Here is a 26,102-nt window from a genome sequence, read left to right on the forward strand (position 1 = left end):
TTCTAGTTCTTTCTGCTCCAGAAGTACCAGAGAGAGAGAAGAAACAATACCTCTCGGAGTGCCCCTGTGTTGGTAGGAAAGACCAGCACATCTATAGTCTTTGCAGATTGAGGATCCTGCTCTTCCCTGAGACCATGCGTGTTCTGAAGCCAATTCTGCCTGCTGTGACTGGGGGAGAATTGGCTTCCTTCATCCATACTTTCAATCCATTCAATCCTTGAAGTTGTTACCCATATGTTCACCAAAGTTGTATTCATTTCTTCTTGGGTCAAGAAGCTGCACTCACTTGATGGAAAGTGTGCTTTGTGTGTTTAAATTTTGCTTGTAAGATAGAAGTATAATGCTTTTCCTAGTTGGAGTTTTCTGTGCCCTCAGGAAAATTTCAAGTCATTAATTTCTAATGTTTTGTTGAGTTGAGACCTATATTAAGTAAGCTTGTGCTGCTTCAAGTTATGTGTTCCACCTTGAAGGAAGGCAGTACCTGGAAGAACTGTCTGATAGGACCTATTTGGCTTTGATGCAACATGCTACCATTTTTCCATACCATTTTATGACTTTAGTGCCTCTTTGTTACAGACAGCCCTTCTTTTCTCATCTTGCTTTTTTCTTTAGTTATCACATGCTGCCTCATTCTCTGGCATTGACTGTTGCTGTTGGCTTTCTATTGAAGTGGGATGGCACGGAGAGATACTAGAGAAAGAAATTATCATTCATTATTTCTTGTGTAAATTCCTATATTCCAGCTCAGAAACCTCCTCATTTTATTGTGTAGCAGTAATAAGCATTTCTTCTTGACAGATTTTATATCACCTTAGCAGCACAGATTCTCTGGCAAGGTCAGTCAGTCAGTTTAAATTGAAATGATATCATGAGGGTTTTTCTCTCCTAACTCTTGACTGTTAGAAAAACCTGAATCCTTTTGGACTGATAACAGGTTACATCTCATAAGATTTCTTTTCATCATGTGCTAATTTAGTTTTCAGATCCATTATTTAATTTCTTTACTTATTTTCTGACAGAATGACAAAACAGTAGTACTGATAGGATGGAAAAAAAATACATTTTGCCTTTCATTTCTACAGTACTATACAGAAAGTGAAGTGTCACAGTGTATTTTCCTTTAACGCCTCTATGGAAATGCTTCTTCAGCGTGTGTTTAAAATACTGTGTAATAGCATGGGGCCAAAGTCCCCCTGTCCCCATCCCCCCCCTCCCCCCCAAAAAAAGGAAGTATCAGTTTCAGCAGAAATATCTTAGAGAATGTTTATGTTGAAGTGAGCTTGGTTTATGAGCTGTAATCTGAGAAGATGCTCCCAGTGATTAGTGCTACTTAACTATCCTGGGAGAGTTTTTCTTTAGCTTGATTTTGTGTTTTGTGAACTGTGCTGTGTGATTTTTTTTTTTGTTTAGTTTTACATTACAGTTATATTAAGTATATTAAGTAACCCCTTAATTTTTGGTGTCTTTTCAATTTCAGTTAAATTTCTAAATGAATGGCTTTTATATTATTAACAGGACACGGAGCAGATGTGAAATGTGTTGACTGGCATCCAACAAAGGGTTTAGTTGTATCAGGAAGTAAAGATAGCCAACAGCCGATCAAGTTCTGGGATCCAAAGACTGGCCAGAGCCTTGCCACTCTGTAAGTTCATGTCCACAGACTTTGCTTTGCTCAAGTACAAGCTATCTGCATAAAACCACCGTCTCGTTTTAGCTTTTTGCCTCGTGTCTTTTCAGCCATACACAGTTGCTTCAAATAGAAAGCTAGTGCTTTAGCTGTGCCAGAAAATCTAGAGATTAGATCAAGTCTGAACTTTGAAAATTGTGACTTAAATGTTCCTTCTTTAAATTGACTTTGTCCTTATTCACAGATTTCCTAGTCACACAGTTCTCATTTGAAAAACAAATGAAATATGTGTTTAACTGGCAGATCAAAAATTCCTAATGCTGCAGTAAAAACATGAATGGTAACTGAATTCTGTTTCAATGAGCACTACCAATTACTCTGAAATACAAAGAAACAACATCAAGGCACAGGGCCTTTGTGCAGAAAGCCGTTGTATTCTGGTTTAGTAGCCTGAACTAAGTGTGCCCAGTTCTGGGCTCCCCAGTACCAGAGGGACATAGAAGTACCGGAGGGAGTTTGGAGGAGGGCTCCTAAGAGGATTGATCAGAGGACTGGAGCACCTGTCACACAAGGACAGGCTGAGAGAACTGGACCTGTTTAGCCTGGAGAAGAGGAGACTGAGGGGAGATCTCATTAACGTATATTTAAATACCTGAGGGGAGGGTGTCGAGAGGATGGAGCCAGTCTCTTTTCAGTTGTGCCCAGCAACAGGACGAGAGGCAATGGGCACAAACTGAAGCACAGGAGGTTCTGGCTCAATAAGAGGGGGCACTTCTTTACTGGGAGGGTGACAGAGCACTACAACAGCTTGCCCAGAGAGGATGTGGAGTCTCTTTGGAGATATTCAAAACCCACCTGGCTGCCATCCTGCGCGAGGTGCTCTGGGTGATCCTGCTCTGCAGGAGGGTTGGACTAGATGATCGTCAGAGGTCCCTTCCAACCTTGGCCATTCTGTGAACTACTTTATTGCTGACCTAAATATTTGGAACTGGTAAATAATCATGTTTGATTTATCTGAGAAATTGGTTTCTGTACAAACAGTGCTTTTCTTTCTGTACTTGCAGACATGCTCATAAAAACACAGTGATGGAGGTGAAACTGAATCTGAATGGCAACTGGCTGCTAACTGCTTCTCGTGACCATCTCTGCAAGCTCTTTGATATTCGTAATCTAAAAGAAGAACTTCAAGTCTTCAGGGGTCATAAGAAAGAGGCCACAGGTCAGCTTTTCTTACATTTTGTGAATTTTTATTAGTAAGTTTGGGTTAAAAATGAAAGTTTTTGAGATCCTGATTTACATGAATTAGGAGTTCTAGCATTGTACTTTCTGATTGTGGCTTATTTTGTATTTCAGCTGTGGCCTGGCATCCTGTTCACGAAGGGCTGTTTGCCAGTGGGGGATCTGATGGCTCTTTGTTGTTCTGGCATGTTGGGTACGTGGCATTTTTACCAGCACATTGGAAAAGATGTTGATCAGATGTCCAAGCCATAATACCAAACATAAAATATACTTTTCACCTTTGAATGCATGTGTATGATATAAATTTGCTCTGTCACTGAGGATGTTTGTGAATAGGCTTCATTTCTGAAGTTTTTCTGTGCAGTTACATTTTAAAGGATACAATAGGTCATACAGAAAGTAGTCTTTTGTTGAAGGGGTGATGAATGATTGAAGCTCCTAGTTTCTTCGAGTGGGTTTCTCATGAGATGTTGTAATTTTGCTTTTAAATATACAGTTAAAAAAAATTCCTATGTGACTGAATTCCCTGCTAAGTACATCTGGGTACAATGGATTCATGCAACAGAAAAATAACTGAAATTTTTAGCAAAGTAGGGGACAGAGGAATAGGAACAACTGAATAGCAGAAGTTTTATATTGTATCTGTAGCAGACATTCGTGTGTGTAACAATTGATGTTTTGATGCATCAGGGTTGAGAAGGAGGTTGGTGGAATGGAAATGGCCCATGAAGGAATGATCTGGAGTCTGGCATGGCATCCCCTTGGACACATTCTCTGTTCAGGCTCAAATGATCACACCAGGTATTTCAAAGTATTTAAAGAAAAGATCTAAGGGAATGTACACGCATTTAGAAACTGAAAGGGTGCATGACATTGGTGAGCAAAGAATAGATCAGGATAGTTTGGATACACAACCAGTAGGGGAAGCAGAGAGAACTTATTTAAGTGGGAATGCACTGATGTGTTTTACATGAAAAGGTAGAGTGTTATCTCACTTGTTTTTCACCTAAGGAAGCCTTAAGAAATGAAAGGTTTGGGGATTGTGTGAGTTTTGAAATCTACTGAGAAACTTGTTAAAAAGGAAGTATTGTTTTTTGGCAAAGAAATATTCCAATCTCCAGTGTTTTTCCCTCAGGTCATCTGCTGGTCATGTCTGTCTTTTCACATTACAAATGTATTTTGAGGCATGTAGTTTGTGCTATGAATCTTTTAGGTAGAATATGCTGTAAATATGGAGTATTTTATAAGCAGAGTGATTTTTTGTGTATAGATATGTGCTTTGACAGGGTTAGTTTTATGTGAAGAATGTATGTAAATCAAGTGGTAAGTTCTTGGAACGGGCTGGATATCAGTGATACTGCTGCACTGTACTTGCATCCCTTACGCATTGAAGCATCTTCTGAATTGTAACTATACAGTTCAATATGGTAATTGTTGGGATTTTTTTGTTTGAACCTCAGAGCTGATGTTCAGATGCAGTGCTGAACTTGATGAGGAGGAGCTGAACCCTTGTATAATCAAGATACTAAAATTTAAATAAGCAAGCAGTAGTTACATTAAAAGTACTTAATATTCTTGACTTTCTACTGAGATCATATGACTTCCTTTTGACAGCAAGTTTTGGACTCGAAATCGGCCTGGAGATAAAATGAGAGATCGTTACAACTTGAATCTGCTGCCTGGAATGTCAGAGGATGGTGTGGAGTATGGTAAGGCAATTTCCATGAGTATGAAGAAAAGAAGGTTTGGAGTTAGGAACAAGCCTAGGGCATTTAGCTGACATTAGAATGCAGCTTCTGGGTAAGGTGATGAAACAGTATAGTATTGGTGACTAGCTAGATAAAAGTATCTTTTTTTACATAAATAATCTTATTCCCTGTGTTATCAGCAAGCACTATTCCAACAATTTGTCTTCTTTTATTCTACAGCTCCAGGAGGTAAGACGTGCTCTGTCAGTCACAGAAAGGAGGTTTGGCTCTCCCTTTGGCACTGTCTCCAGATTACTTTTCTTCTTGGAAACTTCATGTGACTGCAAGACTTTCCTCAGTCCTGAACTACACCAGGAAGACCTTTCAAATTATTCAACTTGACTCAAATCTTTAAAATTTTACCCTCCTCCCTCTTAAGAATTCTTCTAATTTTGTGCTGCTCAGGGTTGCCTAGCTCTACAGCATGCCTCAGCAACCTTTTAATTCCCAGGATTGTATCTGTTTATTAATGTTTCTTATTACTTGCCCCTTTGGGTTTGGGAATGACAAAATGCATTATTTTAATCTGATTTAAGTTTTAAACTACATGCATTTGTTGTAACAAAAATGGGAATGGGTATGAGATGATATTTCCTTTTCGGACCCCCTACGCTAAATATCACTTTTCTTAAAAGTATATAATTTCTGTTCTTTTGGGTTGTTTTATGAATCTGAATTGTCAATTCTTTTAATATCTGTAATTCGTGTATGAGATCTAAAAACTGACCCAGCAGCTGTGAAATGCATAATGGTGTCGATGGAAAAAGCATGTGAGAATCTGAAAGAATTAAATTATAATGTAAAGCAAAAGTTTTTCAAGTATAAATATTTATTGTTTTCCTGTAGATGATTTGGAACCCAACAGCCTAGCAGTTATCCCTGGGATGGGAATACCCGAACAATTGAAAATAGCCATGGAGCAAGAGCAGATGGGTAAGTAGTAGCTATAGGGAGGCATTTTCCTGAGCCATCCAGATACTGTGTGACTTCTCTTTCATTCCTTTCACATAATTGGGTAGCACAGCTGTTGTTTTCTGAGGTTCTTAAATGCATATTTTCAATGTAAAGGAAGAGTTGAGAACCTCGTGGTCTCTTTTGTTAAATAAACTGTAAGGAGAATAACAAGATTACTCTGTAACCTGTATTGCACTGTATGTTTTTCCTGGTGTTAAAGGGAAAGATGAGTCCAATGACATTGAAATGACAATCCCAGGACTGGATTGGGGAATGGAGGAAGTAATGCAAAAGGACCAAAAAAAGGTGCCACAGAAAAAAGTGCCCTATGCAAAACCAATACCAGCACAGTTTCAGCAGGTAAGTACTGATAAACAACAAACACTGGAACCACTTACAATCACAGCTTCAAAAAGTTTGTGGCTGTTGGAGTGTTTGGATTTCTGACATCATCTCTTGTATCAACATCCAGTGCAAAATAATTTACCACATTAGTTAAATTATTATTTAAGGATAAAATATTCGGTTAAATCCCCTGTATCCTGTATCTGTATGTTAAAAGTTTGTAAGATATGGATGTTTTATTCAACCTAGTCTTCAGCTTTTGAATATCCATAATGTTCAGCATTCCGGCATACCTTTTCCCAGTGCAGTGTTATATTATATTACATGTGTAGCATTCCTTAGTATTAGTATTAATCTTAAGTTTACTTATTCTTCGTAGGCATGGATGCAGAATAAAGTTCCTTTGCCTCCCCCACCTGAGCCACTGAATGATAGAAAGGAAGATATTAAGCTGGAAGAGAAAAAGAAGACACAGGCAGAGATTGAACAGGAAATGGCAGCACTTCAGTACACAAACCCACAACTCTTGGAGGTATGTATGTAAAGCCAGTTATTCGCTGGAGCTCAGCACCAAAATGTGTAGCTTGCTTTTGTAGTCTTGTTTTCGCTTTTTCTCAAATACGTCTAATTGAATGAGAATTGGATTCAGTGCATGATGCTATGATGCCACCAGTAAGGTTTCCACATTTCAGTTAGTTATACCTGTTTATGGATCTCTGTAGTTGTATTTCTGTTAATTAAGAGAAAAGTACTAAATCTTTCCAAACTCCTGAGGACGAGATGGCTGCTTCTGATTTTTAGTTGTTTCATGTTTTTCTGTGCTTAGTTGATTTTCTGGTTCACTTTTTTTTCTATTTTTTTGGACAGCAATTGAAGATTGAGAGACTTGCACAAAAACAAGCTGAGCAAGTGCAGCCACCACCTCCAGGAGGTTCTCTTCATGGACCCCAGCCTTTTCCAGGGCAAGGCCCAATGTCACAGATGCCTCAAGGATTTCAGCAGCCCCTTCCACCTCAGCAGATGCCAATGAATATGCCTCAAATGGGACCTCCTGGTCCACAAGGACAATTCAGGCCTCCAGGACCCCAAGGACAAATGGGACCTCAGGGTCCTCCATTACATCAAGGAGCTGCAGGTCCTCAAGGGTTCATGGGACCACAAGGACCTCCAGGCCCCCAAGGACCTCCACAAGGAATGCCACGGCCTCAGGATTTACATGGACATCAAGGAATGCAGAGACATCCTGGTCCTCATGGGCCAATGGGGCCTCCAGGTCCACAGGGTAATGCTGGTCCACAAGGCCACTTAGGACCACAGGGCCTACCTGGGTCTCAGACTCATTTAGGACCGCAGGGTCCACCTGGCCCACAAGGTCACTTGGGTCCTCAAGGTCCGCCTGGTGGTCAAGGATTGCAAGGGCCACCTGGTCCCCGAGGAATGCAAGGACCTCTTCCTCATGGCATGCAAGGAGCTCCAGGATCTCAAGGGATGCAGGGTCCTATATCACAAGGGCCTCTGATGGGACTTAATCCAAGAGGGATGCAGGGTCCACCAGGACCCAGAGATAACCAAGGACCTTCTCCACAAGGGATGATGATGGGTCATCCGCAAGAAATGAGAGGCCATATGCAAAGTGGTTTACTAGGACATGGTCCCCAGGAGATGAGGGGCCTACAGGGACCCCCGCCTCAAGGTACAATGTTAGGACCGCCACAAGAATTGCGTGGGCCACCAGGTCCACAAGGCCAGCAGGGACCTCCACAAGGCTCTTTAGTAGGGCCTCAAGGAAACATGCAAGGACCTCAGGGACAGCCGAATCCTTCAAGGGGGCCGCACCCTTCCCAGGGCCCTCTGCCTTTCCAGCAGCAGAAAACGCCTCTGTTGGGTGACGGGCCTCGTCCCCCGTTTAATCAGGTACGTGTCAATCTGTATAACAAGGAGAGTGTGCAGAGTGTAGGAACGGTAATGTCACGTGGTACAAATGCTGAGCAGGAGCGGAGGGTCTGGAGGTTAAATGGATTTACAAGATACATTTAACAAGATCCGCCTCAAGAGAACCTAAATGATGATGAAAAAAGTTACCGAGCTTGGAAACAGCAGAGGTAACGGGAGAAAAGGGATTACTAGAAATACTGATAGAGAAATCAGTATCTGTTAGGAAAAATGTAACTGTAAGAGAAACTCCAGATTTTTTAGTTAAAGGACGCTGAATTGTCTTAAATGTGGTATTTCCTAGGGATGTAGGTAAGCACTAACAAAGGTTGAATTTAAGCAAACTGAACATAAGAAATGTGTTAATTAAAACAAATTACTGTTGACTCTGAGTTGTCCCAGAGTAGTTTATCCAAACTATGGGATGAATTTGCTATAGATGCTGACACACCTGGAATCAGTGTAGGTCTGGTTGAGCTTTCCAGTTCAAACTAAATGCACAGGAGCACAACTGTCCTGCTTCCTACACCGGTGTAGAAATTGTTTCACCACCTTTATACCTTCTGGGCCACGAGTTAAGAGATTGGCTTTGCGTGCCTTAGCTTGTTACTGTACCATGTGCTGCAGAATGCAAGGAGGGGGTGCAGGTATCGGGCAGGGCTGGGTAGGACCAGCCCGGGGCTGGTGGGGTGGGCGCTGTGCTGGCAATCAGGTGGCCCTGTGTGGTGCTGCCACGGCACTCAGCTCCAGCAGGGTTCAGCGGCTCCGCAGTATACCTGCACTCAGCTCACCTGGCATACTGGAGAGTGTTGTTTGTAAAGGCACTGATTAAATTTTCAGGGATTAAGTCTGGTTCAGCACCATCCCGTCAGGTGCAACATGCTCTGCCCTCTTCAGCACCGTTATTATGGGGTTATTCCATCTTGTAATCACCACAGATATGGAGAGCTTACTGTACTTAGTACTCCTTACAAGTTCCCTGTTATCATGGCACTGGTTATGTACTTAAAACTTCTTGTTTATCTTCAGATTTAAGGTGAATTTTGAAGGGGATGTTTGGGAAACAAATCTAGTTATACAACTTCAAGAAATGTGGATTTTTTTTTAAATAAAATAAAATTAACTCTTAGACTTGTCCTGAACAGTTCCTAGCTAAAGCTTTGGACAGATAGGGGTATACTTCTTCGTGTGGAGTCCAGCACCAATCACAGTAATGTGTGATGACGTTGACATGAACTTTTTCAGTGACTGGACTTCAGATGGACCAGAGTAGTCTACAAATTGTGTATTCGTTTGAATATTTTTTCTTACGTATCAGCAATAACTTCCTGCAGACATCTGTAAATGTGTCACTGAGGTTTCAGAAACATCCAAGTTAAGAGAACAGGAATTGGTTCCACAAGTATTACTCATCTAATGCTTACTAGCAGTTGTGGTTTTTGCTGTTATCCTCAGGAGACTTAATTTCTCTATCTAAAAATCCTTACTGAGCATGTGTGTGTTTACATACCTGTGTTGGGCTGTCCTTGTCTGACCCTGCTGTTAACACTCAGGTCAGAATTCAGGAAGTTACTTGTGACAGGTGAACAGTTATTTTCAATAAATACTGCTCTCTGGAAGTCTTACAAATACTTTTAAAAAAAAAAAAAAAAGGAAAAGAAAATTTTCACGATTTTTTCCTTCCTTGTTTAGCTTTAGGAGGCTAATGTCTTTAGAAAGTGAACAGATTTTAAAATTCATAATGTTCCTGTCAGTTTTTGGTCTTGTTTGCTTCTGCGTGATATGAATATAATGGTAGTTCCCTACCTTGGAAATCTTTAACAGTAAGCTTTGACTTTTTTTGGTCCTAAATTTGATATTTCTCTTCTGTAAATTTGTACAAATTACTGACCTTCCTTTTCAATAGCAGGAGAGTTGGAATATTTATTTGCTTCATCAAGGGCTTGTGAAATTAATACTGCATGTTTGTAAAGGTTAATCTCTGTATAAGATAGCAGTGTTACCTGCAGAGGTTTACTGCGGTTGTGTGGGCGAGATGCACATCTCTTCCTGAATGTGGGATCTGCTACTTCCTGCAAATACGTAACGGAACAGAAGACTGGTTGAGAAGGAAATTGCCTGAGATATGGTTTGGCAAATTGTATTCTGGAGATAGGTACGTTGGTACTGAAACTCAGACGGATAAATACAGAGTGTTCCCAGCTTAGCAGAAGTACTTTGGAGCCTTTTTTTGCTATTGCTAATTCAGAATAGTTGATTGTCCAATATCTAATCCTTCTGGTTAGATGTGCATCTCACTTGCTGGTTGGGTGAGTCTCGTCCACACAGCAGCAAACTTTTGGAACTTGTGTTTTAGTTGAAATGCATTTTTTTTCTTTGGGTCAATACAAAACATTCTTTCCCCCTTGGGCGCATACGTTTAACTACTACAGATGAAGTGGCTGTGCTCTTTGCACATAGGGGCCAGACAAGCCAGTAAGGTGGAACAGTTTCCTTTGCCGCCCCGGCTTACCTGAGCTGCGCAGAACCTCAGCACGCCCCGGGGAGCCCCGAGCTGGCCGTGCGGCAGCGGGAGGCAGCTCAAACACGGCCGCCTCCAGGTGCCGGGCACGCAGGGCCGGTGGCAGCTCTGGGTGCAATCCGTCCTTCCGAGCTGTGCAAGTTAGTTCTCTGTAACGATTTTGGGACCCATAATGTATTTTAAAATGAAAGGCATGTAAGAATGCATTGTTATGGTTCTGTCTATCTTGTCAAAGCAGAGTTCGTTTGGAATAGAGCGTTTTGGCAAACACTAGTGAACTTCATGTAGTGCCTACTAAGAACTGACGATTTGGTTAAACAACAGTGACATGTTTAAGAAGTTCAAGAGTTTATTGTTAGTTAACATATGTTAAATACATCAGAAATCATAAAACTCCAGCAAGGTTTTGGTCAGGAATGGCAGAAGCACTGTGACAGCTGGATCTTTCCTAGACAGGCATTTCATTTGTTCTGGACCCAGGTTGTCATTCATTCCCTAGGAAAGTTGTGTGCTTTTTTCTTTAATAGACATTGGAAACAAGCCTTCCCCCTACACCCCCAAAAAAAATGCATTACAAAAATACGCAACGCAAAAGTGATGTTTGTAGTACATGGTTTTGTGCTTTTTGCCACCTATATTGCAGTTCAATATAAAAGTCTAAGAATATAAAAACAGTGTATAAAAACGGCATTTTAATATATAATAGGAAAAATGCTCAAATGAACTTACTGCTACTCTGCAGCACGCGCACCCCCCGCCCCCAAATAGCAGTATTTCACAAAAGCAGGTTCAGACCATGAAAATCATTTAACTTAGATTCATGGAGAGCTGAATCAGTACAATTACAACAAGGAAGTGTAGTTTTCAGTGTATTTGCAAACTGCCTGCATCTGGAAGGTTTTTACCAGCCAAAATGAAGGCCAAGTCTAAATCTCTCATTTGAAACATTTTAGGAAAAAATACTGTGTGTTTAGGGTTCTCTTGTATGTGATTTAGGGGGGATTTTTGATAAACAGAAAAGGTTTTGTGTGCCAATCATGCAAATTTCAACTGTCTTGTTCAGTGATACGTTTTTATTGTTGGATAATATTGCTAGGCAGTAAGTTGTATACATGCCCCTTTCTAGTTTCAGTCAAATACAGTCCCCAGATGTCGACTTTTTATCTGGCCTTTCTTGCTGAAAGGCAGAATGAGACGGTTCAACCATGTTGTTTCTCAGCCATGTTTTCATATTGGGTCCAGTGTAATTTGGTACCTGCAGAGAAATCTTTCAGGGGTCCATAACAGTGGTGGAATTTAAAAAACATTACCTTATCCTTTAAAACAAACAAACAAAGAAGATAAAAATAACCAAAGGCTTTACATCTACTTTAGTTTTTCTTTGGGATGCTGAAACTTCCACAAACCTCTGCTTACTGTGTTTCTGCCTGAGAATAGCAGGTGACTGCAGCTTCTGCTTTTAGACCTGTCATTGGTTAATAACCCATTAACAACTTGTCTCGTTGTGCTTAGCCAAGCATCCTAAGGGTTTTAATACTTTTCTTTTGATTTTAACTTTAGAATCAGGAAAAACAAAATTGACCAGCATGTTAAAAATTAAACTCATGTATTTCCATGCTAAGCATTTACACAAGTTTATAGCAGAGATTCTCTGATACCACCAGCAGTAGTTGATGGTTGTTCCCCCACCCCAACATTGTTAATATTCTTATTTTTTTATTGTTTCATGTTTTTTTGTTCATTTCCAAAGCAAGCTTTTGGTCCATGTAGCTCTTTAACAGCATAAAAATCAGTACTTGTATTTTTCAAACAAATACACACAGTTCCCTTGTCTTTTCTAACAGGCAAATAAAACGTGAGCTTTTATCATCTTTGGTTGTCGTGGATAAAAAGTTAGTCTTTGAAATGCTAAATTTTCTATAAAATTATGTATGCTGCTCAGACAGGGAAGGAAAAGAAAAGCGTTAGTGATGTGAGCCTCTGAAAAATGAGGCTGAAACCACTGGAAAATCAGCTGTTCCTATTGTAAGAAGATGTGGTCTTTGTTTAACCAAATAAATTTGGCTTACCCTCTTAGAAAATGCTTAAAAGCAAAAATGTTCATGCATGCTAATTCATATGGCTTCTCTTGTTATATGCTAATAGGACGGACAGAACCCAGGTCCTCCACCACTGATACCAGGACTGGGGCAGCAGGGAGGACAAGGTCGTCTTGGCCCTCACAACCAAGGACCTGGTCTTAATAAAGGTAATTAAATACGTTGTCTGTTCTTCTGTGAGTAATTCTCCAAAAGGAAGCTGTTGAAGTGCAGTGCCTCTAGGTAGAAAAGGTTACAGCAGAACAAAGGGCCTTTGCTGAGAGGGAAGCTTCCGTAGGCTTGGGCTGGAATACAGAGGAAAAGTTTTTCCCCAAAAATTGTTTAATGTGAAATGTGTGGTGTATGCTTTCTAGAACTGTACAAACTAGAGCATCCTAGAGCATTTTTAGAAAACATTACAGAAATCTGCTATGATTTTTTCCCTCAAGGTGACTCCCGTGGTCCACCAAACCATCACATGGGCCCTCTCTCAGATAGAAGGCACGACCAGAACAGTGGTGGTCCTGATCATGGGCCTGAGAGAGGGTTGTTTCGAGGTGGCCAGGAGTGGGGTGATGGTAGAGACAGCAGGGGCATGCCAGATAGACGAGGACCTCACCCAGATTTCCATGATGACTTTGATCGACCAGATGACTTCCGTGACGACTTCCATCCAGATAAGAGATTTGGCCATCGATTACGGGAATTTGAGGGGAGAGGAGGCCCACCATTGCAAGATGAGAAATGGAGACGAGGTGGACCTGGGCCTCCCTTTCCTCCTGATCACAGGGAATTTGAAGGAGGGGGTTCAAACCGTGGCCCTCCTGGTGCTTGGGAAGGAAGGAGACCTTCAGATGATAGATATCCACGGGATCCTGAGGATGCACGGTTCCGAGGAAGACGAGATGAGAGGTAAGGATACATCAACTCATTGTTTTGGGGTAAGGGGTGAATGGAGGGAATTCTTTTTTTCCTGGTTTCCTTGTCATTAAGGAGTCTATCTGTTTCAGATTTATAAACTGGAAACCAATAAGGAAATGAAAACTCTAATATACCTGAGTATAGAGTCCATAAAATCATTCAGTAATAGAAGAAAACTTGAAAAATGGTCATTGTACACAGCAGCTTCCGTGTCTGTAAACAGTAAGTAAAGAGAAGGGAGGAAATTTGTAGAGAAGATCCAGTGACACAGGATGAAGATTTGAGATCGTTTTGATGAAAATTGAGAGGAAACTTGAAGGTTAAAGTGACAGACTTTTGAACACTAGAAGTGGAATTTGAGACTTGTCTCCAGTCACAAACCACAGGATGACTGTGGAGACTGTAGAATGAGATGTAATATACTTGTAAGGAGCAGAAACAGTGATCCTACTATCAAATATAAGGGGCAGAGCTACAGCATCTGTTGGACTGTTGAGACTATTTTCTCATGTTTTTGCTTGTAGGTATTTTATTTCTCTTTCTGACTGATTTCTTAACGCCAAACGAAGAACTCAAAAATAATCTAGTTTATAGCAATGTCCATGTCATTGCTCGCAGTTTCCAAATAAATCACAAAGGGATGACTTTGCTTCTAGTTATTACTGTAAATATGGAGGAATTACTCAGCTGGCAAGATTACCTGTCATTGAAATTGCTCCAGATTTATGCTAGTTTAACGGAGTTAAATTTGGCCTCCCAGGTCTAAGCCTCTCACTGACCACCAACTCCACATGTATAAAAATGTGTACTTGTACAAATATATTGTGGTCTCCACATAATGTGAATTTCGTGTGTTTTAGTTGCCTTTTTAATCATTTTCTTACATTCCTTTTACTTTGCATCTATACAGCTCTTCTTTTAGCTATTTTCTACCTAGCTCTGTAAAGACGTACCTTCCTTTTGTGTGAAGAGTATGAAAAGAAATGAACAGTAACTAAAAGAAGGTAACAATTAAAGCCATTTAAAAAACAAAAGTAAAAATAGAGAGAATCCAAGCTGAATGGTCTGCATTATATAATTCTAAAAGACATAGCAGACAACATTTTTAGAAGCTCAGTAGAGACTTTTGGATCTTATATTGGAAATGTGTAGGGACTGGGAAGTATTTTTTTATTATCCTGATTTTAAAAAGGTTTCAGGAAGAGAGTCCAGGAATGTTTTGACCTGTGAATCTGACTTCTGAACTAACAAGAGTCTGTTTGTCACAGTGCAAGTGTTTGTACAGACCATTTAGTTTAAAGAGAGTCAGCACAGGGCTGTAAAAGGCTCATTGTGCTTACAAGCTTAATGAATTCACCTGAGTGAAGGTGAATTAGATGCCATTTACTACAGATGCGGAAGTGAACCTAAGAACCCCAACTACTCACTTAGCTGACTTGGTTTGGAATTTAGATTGTAATTGGTTTGATCAAGCATGAGAGGGAAGTGTATGTATGTGTGTTTCTCTCTAATTTCCCGTCCTTTTCATCCCTGTCCTGTTCTTACTCTACCTGTGCCTATCAACATGATGCTTCTACCGCAGAGACCTGCTTCTTCCTGCCTGCTAATCTGCAGTGTATTGCTCTGTACATTAAGGTCCTAGGCCTCAAGGAAGAAGATCTGAGAGCAGTCAAACAGGAACTGAGCCCTATACAAGGCAGGGTTTTACATGTGACTGATATGAAAAAGTGAAAAAGGATATACAAAACACAATATTAGGAGCTGTGGCTATGTCAGGCATAGGCATGATAGATTTCAGAGCTAAACTTTGTCCATGAGGTTGCCTGGAAACAAAAGGCAAGGCCCTATTCCTGGTAGCCATGGGACCTCGTGTTGCAAATCTTGGTAACTTACAAACTAAGCAGAATCACACCAAGTCAGTATTAAAAATGGGAGACCCTCTAAAGAGTATCTAGAGGACTGTGCTGTTTCAAGGCTAAACAACATTGCTATGTGGTTATTTGAACCATTGGTACCTGAAACTGTTCAGTTTGTTTTCAAAAATCATCCAGGTTAATGTAAAATGGTTCATTGTCCATATACAGCACTCCCTCCATCCACTGATGCTGTACAGGCACAGCAGCCTCCTTTCTGTATTGTGTTTGTTTTCTGGGAGGTGGAGACAGACCTATTGTTTTTAATTAAAAAAATGTAAAAGTTTAAAAATATTGTATTGTGTTATGACTACTGTTAAAATATTTAAATTTGTAATTAAAAGGTTAATGTTGTTAAAATTCTAAATAAAAGTATCTAAAGTTTTGCTTGTAATAGGATGCACTGTGTCGTTAATGAGCTGGGGAAGGGGATGCTGCACAAAGCCACGACCACCTGAATATTATGGTGCTGCGGTTTGGCCAGTGTGGAACTGGGAGAAGAGGGGAGGTGGGGGGCATCAGTGTGAACGGGGAAAGACAGAGCTCTGCATTATCACTGCTGTCACTGAGGGGTGGGCAGGAGTAGTGTGGGAACGCACTGCGAGGACTCCTGAACCACTGTGCCAGCGCCACCTAAACATCCCAGCTGTGCTCGCACAGAAATTGTAGGAGCTGAGCTGTAACCTGAGAGAGCCCTAACAACCGGTGGTAGTACACACCTCTGGAGTCGCAGTAATACACAGAGCACGTATGCAGTTTGACAAGCACTACAAGTGTTTAAACTGGTACTGTAAAAACCAAAACTGCTAGTATTCCTGCAGCCATCTATAGGCTTACCTGAAGTGGCACTGACAGTTAAGAAGGAACCATTCTCCTCTCTGAAGGTCTGTGTTTAAAGCCCCAGTGTGATACTGGAGGAACTATACTTATTTCAGATGAGATGCAGAACCCAGTGCTATCAAATTACTGAAGATGCCATGGTACTTACAAGAAGGATATTACTGACTTCAGGGTCATAACTACATTTTGCAAAACAAAATTATTCGTTACTGCGGTTGGATAAGCTGCTCTTGAGGTTGTAAAGGCCACTGTGCACACTGCTCAGCGATCAGCATCCCTACAAAGCCAAGTACAGGCTAGAATCATTTCCTAAATCTGTAAACTTAAAAAAATCCTCTAAGAATGGGATGAATAAGAGAATGTTCTAGCAAAAGAGTCTAAAATCAACAGGAATTTATGCTGGAATGTTCACTGTAGCCTTGACTCTCATTGCTTGTATTTTTTCACTTTTTGATCATTAAAAGGGAAGGGAAAGTAAGACCATCACAACTAAGGGAAATTCACTTGTCTTTTTCCTTACCCTACCTTATATCTATCATCACTCGGTGATTTTTTGTTTCCCTTTTCATTAAATTAATGCAATATATTTGACAATATTTTTTTCTTGTGTGAAAAAACGACATAGCAGAAGAAAATGAGGAAAAATATTAAAACAACAAAGTTCGCAAAGGCAGAAAATAAGCACTTTTCCACCCACAAATCCTATTTGAATGGTTGTATGGTGCTATAGTATAAAGTGAAACAGTTCAGAAAAGGATTATTAAGCTGAAGCTATCTCAAGTTTATCCATGTAAATTCTGCCTATAAACCACATTTGTACCATGTTCTTTCTTGTAGCTTCAGAAGAGGAGGACCCTCAAGACATGAGGGCCGGGGACCCAGGGGGAGAGATGGCTTTCCTGGTCCTGAAGATTTTGGGCCAGATGACACTTTTGACTCTCCAGATGAAAACTCAAGAGGAAGGGACCATGGTGTTCGGGGGCGAGGTCGTGGTGCACTTAGAGGTGAGGGGAACATTCTTCCACACTGAAATACAAGGATAAGGAACCAAAGATATTTCTTGGGCAAATTTCAGTAGTTTCATGAATATGATGTCTCTTCTCATTCTTGTTCCCTGCATCTCTTACTGCTCAGGGGGCCGGAAGGGTCTACTTCCTACTCCTGATGAATTTCCACGCTTTGAAGGTGGGCGGAAACCAGAATCCTGGGATGGAAACAGAGAACCAGGTAAAAAAAAAAAAAAAAAAAAAAAATGTTAAGGTTTGCTTCAAATAATAGACTAGACTTCTAAAACATAATCACTTCAAGAAAAAAGACACTATTTTGCCTGTACTTCTTATGCTCATTGTTAGTCTTTTATCACCAGAGAAACAAAAGTTAGTTCCTTGGACTTCTAACTTCAGGAAACACTTAACCGTCCAGAATTTTACTGTCACGAAATGCAGCAGTCTCACTGAATAAAAAATGTTTGTGGTTTTAAAATCTTAAGTTGAAATCTTATACAGTCCAAAGCTGCATGTTGTTTTTCACCTGTGGGTGACTGAGGCATAACTTGTAGATTTTTGAGATATGTATTAATGCCAATAGGAATCTTTCTCTTCGATGCCATCTTCTTTATTGTTTGCAAAAATAATGTTTTTAGCTGCAGTGCGTGACAGCATATTGATACTAGTATTTGTGTTACTAAAGGAATGTATATAATTACATATAGGGTCAAAACCAAAATTTAGAATGTCATGGAAAAAGTGAGCACAAATGACACATGAATAATGAAGGTGAACTTGTGATCATCTCTAAAATACGTGAAAATATTTATACTGAAAAGAAAGCTTTAAATCCATCACTACTTTCTTCCTCATCATCTTTTAAACCTTTCTTATCTTTAGATTTCTTGCAACTTATTCATCCAGTGTTTGCTTGTTTGCCTTTTTAGCAGGTGGGGGAAGCTTTATGCAATTTTAACTCAAAATTTTGTGCCCTATAGCATGGAAAGTGTATACGTTTATATGACTGCTTCTGAAAATGAGGGATAATGATCAGATGAACATTACTTAATGATCCTGTTTTTTCTCATGATCAGGTCCTCGTCCAGATCATCCTCCTCATGACGGGCATTCTCCAGCTAACCGAGAACGTTCTTCTTCGCTCCAAGGCATGGACATGGCCTCATTGCCACCACGTAAACGTCCCTGGCACGATGGACCAGGGACCTCTGACCACAGAGAAATGGATGCTCCAGGCGGACCCCCAGAGGAGAGGGGCAAAGGTAAAAAGTCCATTGTATTGAAAACCTTATGTAACACTGGCACATTTTTCAACAGTAGTCTTACTCAGAATTTCTTTAAGAATCATAAACTCTTGACATACACAACATACACAGATGCAGCTCTGGAACTTAACTGCTGCAGAGTGCTTTTTAAAATAAATTTTAAAAAGTAAAATGCTGCTTTTCTCATTTTAAGCCTGTCATTCACTAATTTAATTCAGTGATGTCTTCCGTTTTAATTGATCTTTGTTATCTCTGAATGTCACCTCTTACTGTATCAAACTTCACGTTTCCAACCTGAACTAGCTCTTCTCCATGTCAGAGCTCTGATCTGCTCATCTTTTGTCTCTGGAACGCTGTTCTGTATCTTTTACTATCCTTATTATCTTGCCTATATCTTTTTCAGTTTTAAATGGGGTAACTACGAATTGCACAAACTACTTAAGATGTGGTTTAACCATTAATTTCTTCAGTTCACTTGGTTTTACTGTATTTCCTCCATTCTTTCCTAATAGCTCCTGATAATCACATTTGACTTTTTAACTATTACTAAACATTCACACGACACTTTCTTCAATTAGCTACTGCAGCCCACGAAGTATCTTCTTTGGAGTCTAAGAGCTGGTTCAGAGCCTATGACTATGTATGCAGTTTTCAAAATAATCTTAGTAGCCCCACACCAGTTCTTGGGCCCTTTTCTTCTTATAAATCTGATTGCCGTTATCTTTTTAAATAATGTCCTTATACTGATTACCCACTGTTCTGTAGCGATTAGTAACCCTGATCCTTCTCAGTTGCTTCCAAATGTGGAGCTGCCAGCCTATAGTTGACATTTTTGTTGTCAGTCCTCTGCTGCACAGCTTTGCCTTTGATGCCATTCAATGTCATCCTGCTTCTGTTATTGTAGTTCCGAAGCTCATCTAGTTTAGAGTGTATGCCAATCCTCTGTGTGGACTGTATTTCCAATGTTGTATTAACAGCAGGTTTCGTCATTAATTCACAGATGTTTTAAGTAAAACTCCACTGGTAAACTCCCTCTGTATCATTATTTTTTCTTTCAAAACAGAATGTTGTGTTTTCCCCGTTAGCCATAGCACATATGTCCATAAAGCACTTTTACTATTTATTTTTTGAAAATACTGCTTCCGTTATTTTGGGCTAATGACCTTTTTTTTTATTATTATGATTTTAACTTACATATCAGTACTAAAATGATCTGTGAGAAGTAGAAAATCCTGAAGCTCCTGGAAGTAAGAGCTTGTGTAGTTTATATTCACACATAGTAATAAAATAGAGCATCTTCCCATTATTTCTAGAAAAAAAATGGAATCTAACAGTAACGTTACTCATTGTTCTCACCACCAACCTCAACTGATCCATCAGTGCAATGTTGTGTTTAGGAGAAAAAAAAAAAGTATTTTACAATAAACATATACAAAGAACCACAGATGGTCTTGAAGGATAACAATCAGGCATGCCTGGCAGTTTTGAGGACACCATGACTATTGCTGATCTGACTTATTTAAGTACTTGCTGACTAGATCAGACATAATCTCCTATAATCCCCAAAAGATTGTTTGATTGCTGTCCATCTTCTGGACTGTCACAGAGATACTGAATCTATGTAAGAAAAAAAAATGATAGAGGGAGCAGGCGAAAAACTACAGGTCTCAACTATATTCAGTTTCTGACTGTTTGTATCACCAGAGAGCTACCTAAGCAACAGCATGTCTGAGAAGAGGTGTGGCTTCGACTTCAAAATCAGTAATATTGTGCTTCATTTTTAGGACGTGGCAATTCAGGACCTTCACAGAGAGTGCCAAAATCTGGGAGGTCTAATTCTTTAGATGGAGACCATCATGATGGATTCCATAGAGATGAAGCTTTTGGTGGAGGACCTGCAGGAGGCAATAACCCTTCTAGAGGAGGAAGGAGTGGAAGTAATTGGGGAAGAGGAAACAACATGAACTCTGGTCAGTCAAGAAGAGGAGCATCTAGGGGTGGTGGAAGAGGCCGATAGAAGAGGCTTTGACTGGGTCACACCCAGTCCTTGCTGGACAATATTTAAATAGACTGCTACTATGGACTCAAAGAGAAAGTAACCCTGCAACAACACAAACCTGGATTCTTAACTGGGATAACTGAATGTGCATTAATTAGTTCCTAACAAGGGTCTTTTCCTAGATCAGTCAACTGCTACCAGCTGCAGTATTGCAGCTAGCTTTCTGTTTGTCCTCTCCATCCCTGTTTTCCTCGCCTTCTTTTACCTACTTTGTTTTGTGAAGAGCTGGAATTTTTTTTAGTGTTGAGACATGGAGCACCTCCACAGATTTCAGTTCACCTCCAGACAGAAACTTGTTTCTATATGTACAGTTTGTCAGAAGAGTTACGTTGTTTTTTTTTGTATGAATACAGAATGTAATTTGTGCAAAAATTAACAAAAAAAGTCAACACTGTGTGATTCTTTACTCACCTATTACTATAAAGTGTCATCATTAAGCAAACTTGTGTATCAGATGGAACAACAGAACTACCTCCTGCAATCTCAACTGTTTAAAATACTAACAGCTTATTCCTAGTTTTTTGGTTTATCGTGTACAGAGAACTTTTTTTCACCTTTAAACACAGCTGTCTATGAAAACAAGTGGTGCTGACGTTAAAATTCCAAAACACAGGAAATCACCGCTGCTTGCTAGTCTATCACCCTGAAAGAGAAAAACGTGGAACACTGTTTAGAAAAAGTTGTCATAGACATAGTGTGAGTTATAACCTGGACTGCTAGCAAAACAGCACGACAAGTATTGTCATTATACACTTCATCTGGGTGAGTCAAATATATGTGTTCGCAGGAGCAAAACACTTTACACTTAAAGAAATTGGGGAAGAAGTTTAGGAGCTTGATTAATAGGGATGCATATGTTTTACAGTGGCTGTAGGATACATTGCTTAAAGATAGGGGTGTCCAGCAGAGTGATCCATTCAAATACTGAAGTGCAAACCTTGATAGTTGATGGCTTTCATCTTAACATTTCCAAATACTTTTAGGGTATGGTTCCCTAGTTTTACTGGGGAGGAGATGAGCAGAAGTTATTTCTATTTCCCACATTTCATAATAAAGCTGCTTACCAACCACAACTTTCCAATTTCCCCATAAACTGTTCACATCAATCATCTCCAGTCACCAGGCTCCTTTAATGTCTAAAGCCTGAATAAAAAGTTTATTACATAAGGAGATACTCTAAAGGCAGCTCTCAGAAAGGTCCTAAATTAAAAGTATAGGACAAAGTATAACAAAAACTATCACTACCTGACTGTTTTTTTTTCTCTCCACGTGAATTTCAAAGAATGGTTTCTGTTGGAAGGGACCTTAAAGACCACTTAGTTCCACCCCACCTGTCCACAGCTCAGGCTGCCCCCAGCCCCATCCAGCCTGGCCTTGAACACCTCCAGGCATGGGACAACCACAAGCTGCTCTGGGCAGCCTGGGCCAGTGCCTCACCACCCTCATGGTGAAGAATTTCTTCCAAACGTTTAATCTAAATCTACCGTCTTTTAGTTTAAAGCTGTTAGAATATTCATGATAAGGCAATGCAGGTCTGTAGCTGACAAAGCTACTGCAACAACATAGCAATACACAGCAACTATTAGGCAGTCACATTGTGTTTTAAAAGACTGGCTTAAGTCCTTAGGATCTACCTTTTTTAAAGAGATCAAAGTGTAGATGCTAAACTGCTGTTCTCTTGATTTGGTCATGACTAGTTTTTTTTCTTAGTTTTTAATTTGTAGCGTGCAAAATGGCATGTGAAAATTATAATAATTAACTGTGATCGTTAGCCTACAACATCCTTCTGAGAGTGCTGTAATGAGACAAAAAGATCTGAAAGGAGTTGACTGGGGAAAAAGCTGAGATGCACCTGATGTGGCAGTTTATCCTTTGAGGAAAAAAAAATACATTGTTTTTACCTCTACCTGCAGAGGGGCTGTGGTTGCTTTTGGTGTACCTCATGGAGTTAGGATCTCTCTCTTAAGTTTTGATGATTAATGCTGACAATTTAATCATCAGCAAAGGAGAAAGCCGTTTTTTTTTTTTAAATATAAGTCCTATGTATTTTGTATATGCGGCTGAAAGTGACTCTTTCCTAGTAGTCACATTTGATTTACAGGATGAGCTTTTGGCCCTTAATTAAGCTACAGTCCTCTGCAAAAAAATAAGAGTGTACCTAATAACAGGAAATACAGGTTTCTGTATTTAGACAAAATGGAAAACGCTTATTGTACTTGGCGTTACATTCTTCATGAGTGCCAGCTTTTTAAATTAAATAAGATTTTTGAAATAGTCTATGGCCAGTCAAGAGAAAACTGGACTGTTAGCTAGCTTTCATATAAAATCTTGAAGACCACAGCATGTCAGAGGAGACAGAAGAAGGTTCCCAGTCTGACTACTGAAAAATGGATGAAATTATTTAATGGGAATATGCTTCTGTCCTCTCCAGGTAAAGTTCTTTCACCAGCACTGCATGTAGAATCCTTACGCTCTACCTGCTAGTTTACAGCTTCACCTTGTCTAACACTTATTTTGATACTGCTGCTAGAAATAAGAATAATTTTATATACTATAGCTTAGGAGTTATAAAAGTGAGAAGACTAATTTAATGCTATTCCAGATGGCTCTGACCTACATTTTTAAGGAAAAAAGTGACCAGTAGTTGAATGTCTATACTGACATTTGGTACACAAACAGTTTTATTAAAACAATCTATGTACATTTATGTACTCCCATTTAACAATTTTGGTTTAATTAAGAGCAACTATAATGTTAATAGGTTAAACCCTAAGTAGCGATAGCGGACGTGTATTGCAGTGTTTGGCTTTGTGTATGTGTATGTGAGGCACGTACACTCAACAAGGTATCCACTCGGGCTCTGAAGGGGTTAGGCCAGGCACTCCGTCTATGTGCAGTAATGCACTGAAGTACCAAGCACTCCAGGGACTGCCAGCCACCTCTGTAAAGCTGCTTGGTTTCTGGATTGAAACGGAGCTATGCTAGCTGAAGCAAGCTCTGACTAGTAGCAAATCTGTTTTTGAAGGTCGTGCTGTGACAGCAAGCGGTTCCTGACCAGCTTGAAAAAGTAAAAAGAAACATATATCCAGAAGAAAGTCTTAAAAGCTGATGAAGCTATCCCTTTGTGGTCCGAGTATTTGGTACCTCACAGCAGCCGTATGGCAGCACTCGCTGCGGAAGCCCTAAGGTTAGCACCTTTCGTTTGATCACCGCCATGCAAGACAGACTACCCTTACAGCTAAGGACAGGCTTTATGACCCGCAGCCCCACCACAGTTGGTTTCACTTACTGGATGGCATTTTAAAGACGGCTTTTCTCTATGCGGTTTAGGGGCACGCAGTACTCATGTTCACTACCGGTCCGGGTGGCTGATGGCTGCGCTGCGCAGCGACCGAGTTTGTGTTCAGACTGGAGGGCTCAGCACACGGGGGGGCAACGTTGGAGCCGCTGCCTGGCTGTGAGCTTGCGACCCCGGCCGCGACCCGGTTTGGCTGCGTGTCTGTGTTGGCACCGGTCAGTCCCACGCACCTCAGCCGCCTGCTGTCCGCGGGGCGGCCGGGCCGTCGCGTCCCGCTGCCGCCGCTCTCACTCACGCTTCGCAGCAGCCACGCGGTCCGGTACTCGCGGGGGGGCTGTGGGGTGCCGCCAGCTCCCACCGGCGCGGGGGAGGCTCCGGGACGCGGCTGCGGGGCTGACTCAGCGGCGAGGCGAGGCGCGGTGCCGCGAGCAGACCCCGGCGGGGGGCGAGGCGAGCGGCGCGGGCGTCCTCCTTCATCCTTCCTCCTCCTCCTCCTTCCTCCTCCTCCTCCTTGCCCCGGCCCGGCGGGCTCACAGCGGCAGCACCCGGCGGCGCAGCGCGGCGCCCCCGATCCCCCCCAGGCGGCGCAGGCCGGCGGCGCCCCCGGGCAGCGCGTCCAGGAGCGCGGCGGCCGCGGCCCCGAGCTGCGCGGCGGCGCCCAGCACCGTGAGGGGGGCGCTGCGCAGCCCCAGCGCGGCGTACAGCGTGCCGCCCAGCGCCGCCGCGTACAGCGCCGGGCCGCGGCCGGGCCGCCGCAGCAGGGCCGGGCCGCGCAGCAGGACGGCGGCGGCCAGCGCGCAGAGCGAGCCGAGGGACCAGAGCAGCGCGAACTTGCGGGTGCGGAGCAGCAGCAGCGGCGCGTACAGCGCGGCCAGCCCGAAGCAGAGGGCGGCCAGCAGCGCGCACAGCCCGGCCGCCGCCAGCCGCTGCCAGCGCGACAGCCCCGGCAGGCACGGCTCCGCCTCGGCCGCCCAGGGCCAGTCCCAGCCCGGCTGCAAGGGGCCCGGCCAGGCGCCCGCCCCGCCGTCCGCCGCCTCCTCCTGCTGCTGCTGCGGCGGCGGCGGCTGCGGGCCGGCGGCGGACGGGGCGGGGGCCTGGTGCCGCGCCAGGTACTCCCGCAGCTGCCGGCCTAGGTCCGCCATGGCCGCCTCGCCCCCGGCGCTACCGCGCGCCGCCCGCCCGCCCCGCCGCCATCTTGCGCGGCGACCGCATCCGGGCTCGCGGCCATCCGCGGCCGGGCGGGGCGGGGCGCGCCTGCGCCGTGCTGCCAGGCGCTGTGGCGGCACCGGGACCGGTGGCGGCGCTCGGGGGCCGCCGCGGGAGGAGCGCTCTGGGGGCTCGTGCGAGCCCTGTGAGCCTCACCGCCTCACGGTAAGAGACGGGTGTGCCTGAGCCCCGTGGCGGCAGCAGGCAGCAGCAGGCAGCCGTGCCCTGCGGTCGCTGTCCGGGGCGGGCAGGTGGCACCAGCCTGGCACTACCCCGGGTCTCCTCACGCTCAGCCCCAGCAGCCTCACGTTTCTTCGGAGGAGGGCTGCCAGAAGGCGGACGCTGCCTGCTGTTAGGCGCTCAGGTGCTGTTACAACGGGAGAGACAAAAATGGATGGGCTGACTGCAGACTTGGCTGTGCGTGCAGCCAGCTCTGCTGAATTGTTGGCCGTTAACTAATGAGATTGTCTCTTACCCATTTTCCAACCGACCGTTAAAATATGAGCATCGATCTCAATCCATTACCCTGTTTTTAACAAATAATTAAAAATACTCAATCCATTACCTGTTTAAATAAAGTATTAAAAAATACCAAATGCTAGTTTAACCTGTATGATTCTAAATGTTTGCTGCAGGACTGAAAAATGAGATGTTTGGGCACCATGAAGCACAGGGAGCACAGTTTCCATCATCAGTCCCAAGCTCATAAGAATATTTGTGGCAACGGTGAGTCATATCGCAACAGGCTACCTTACAAGATACAAATAAAGTTTTAAATCAGTTTTGGACAGCAGCTCCCTGCCCCATTAGCATCGCGTTACCCCATCAGAGCACATAGAGCTATTTAAGCGCCCAGGACACAGCTCGGTCCCTGGCAGGAGGGGCTGGGTGTTACAGGTACCGCTGCACCCCGCGCTGGGGAGCGGGATCCCAACGTGGGGACCCCTGCCGCCTCGCTGCGTTTCAGAAGGTGGCCTTCAGACGGGTCTCCTGCCGTCTGAAGCGAGTGTAGCGAGTGTGAAACCCCCTCACGGCCGGCAGGAAGCGTGGCTCCTCGGAAAAATGTCCCGCCTGGTTTGCCAGCAGTAACTGCCCGCCGGGTCACGGCTGCAGGACCACGGCCGCCTGCTCCCCCTCCGGCCCCGCAGCATG

General features: G+C 42.7%; 2 protein-coding genes across 3 annotated transcripts in view; one reads left to right on the plus strand and one right to left on the minus strand.

Annotated features, from left to right (window-relative positions):
* Positions 1–20,855, plus strand: part of WDR33 (WD repeat domain 33) — a 68,254-nt gene extending 47,399 nt beyond the window's left edge. Inside the window, exons 8-23 of the mRNA XM_035544526.2 lie at positions 1,516–1,642; positions 2,692–2,846; positions 2,981–3,059; positions 3,557–3,667; positions 4,481–4,575; positions 4,795–4,803; positions 5,461–5,547; positions 5,789–5,928; positions 6,293–6,445; positions 6,781–7,827; positions 12,512–12,614; positions 12,894–13,356; positions 16,956–17,122; positions 17,253–17,345; positions 18,199–18,384; positions 20,172–20,855. Of these exons, the coding sequence (XP_035400419.1) occupies positions 1,516–1,642; positions 2,692–2,846; positions 2,981–3,059; positions 3,557–3,667; positions 4,481–4,575; positions 4,795–4,803; positions 5,461–5,547; positions 5,789–5,928; positions 6,293–6,445; positions 6,781–7,827; positions 12,512–12,614; positions 12,894–13,356; positions 16,956–17,122; positions 17,253–17,345; positions 18,199–18,384; positions 20,172–20,404 (3,248 nt within the window). The 3' untranslated portion in view covers positions 20,405–20,855. The remainder of the gene's footprint in view (positions 1–1,515; positions 1,643–2,691; positions 2,847–2,980; positions 3,060–3,556; positions 3,668–4,480; positions 4,576–4,794; positions 4,804–5,460; positions 5,548–5,788; positions 5,929–6,292; positions 6,446–6,780; positions 7,828–12,511; positions 12,615–12,893; positions 13,357–16,955; positions 17,123–17,252; positions 17,346–18,198; positions 18,385–20,171) is intronic.
* SFT2D3 (SFT2 domain containing 3) lies at positions 16,749–24,886 on the minus strand. 2 transcript variants are annotated; one of them, XM_035544553.1, is made up of 4 exons: positions 23,736–24,886; positions 21,001–21,089; positions 17,246–17,322; positions 16,749–17,144 (listed from the first exon to the last, which is right to left on the minus strand). In XM_035544553.1, exon 1 carries the CDS (start codon positions 24,884–24,886, stop codon positions 24,275–24,277), a length of 612 nt encoding a protein of 203 aa, XP_035400446.1. In that variant the 3' UTR covers positions 16,749–17,144; positions 17,246–17,322; positions 21,001–21,089; positions 23,736–24,274. The 2 variants fall into 2 exon arrangements, with proteins under 2 accessions (XP_035400446.1, XP_035400445.1); XM_035544552.1 differs by having other exon boundaries at positions 16,749–17,322.
* Between the last annotated feature and the right edge of the window lie 1,216 nt (positions 24,887–26,102).

The sequence above is a fragment of the Cygnus atratus genome, chromosome 9 (genome assembly GCF_013377495.2).
Source record: "Cygnus atratus isolate AKBS03 ecotype Queensland, Australia chromosome 9, CAtr_DNAZoo_HiC_assembly, whole genome shotgun sequence".
NCBI classification, from domain to species: domain Eukaryota; kingdom Metazoa; phylum Chordata; class Aves; order Anseriformes; family Anatidae; genus Cygnus; species Cygnus atratus.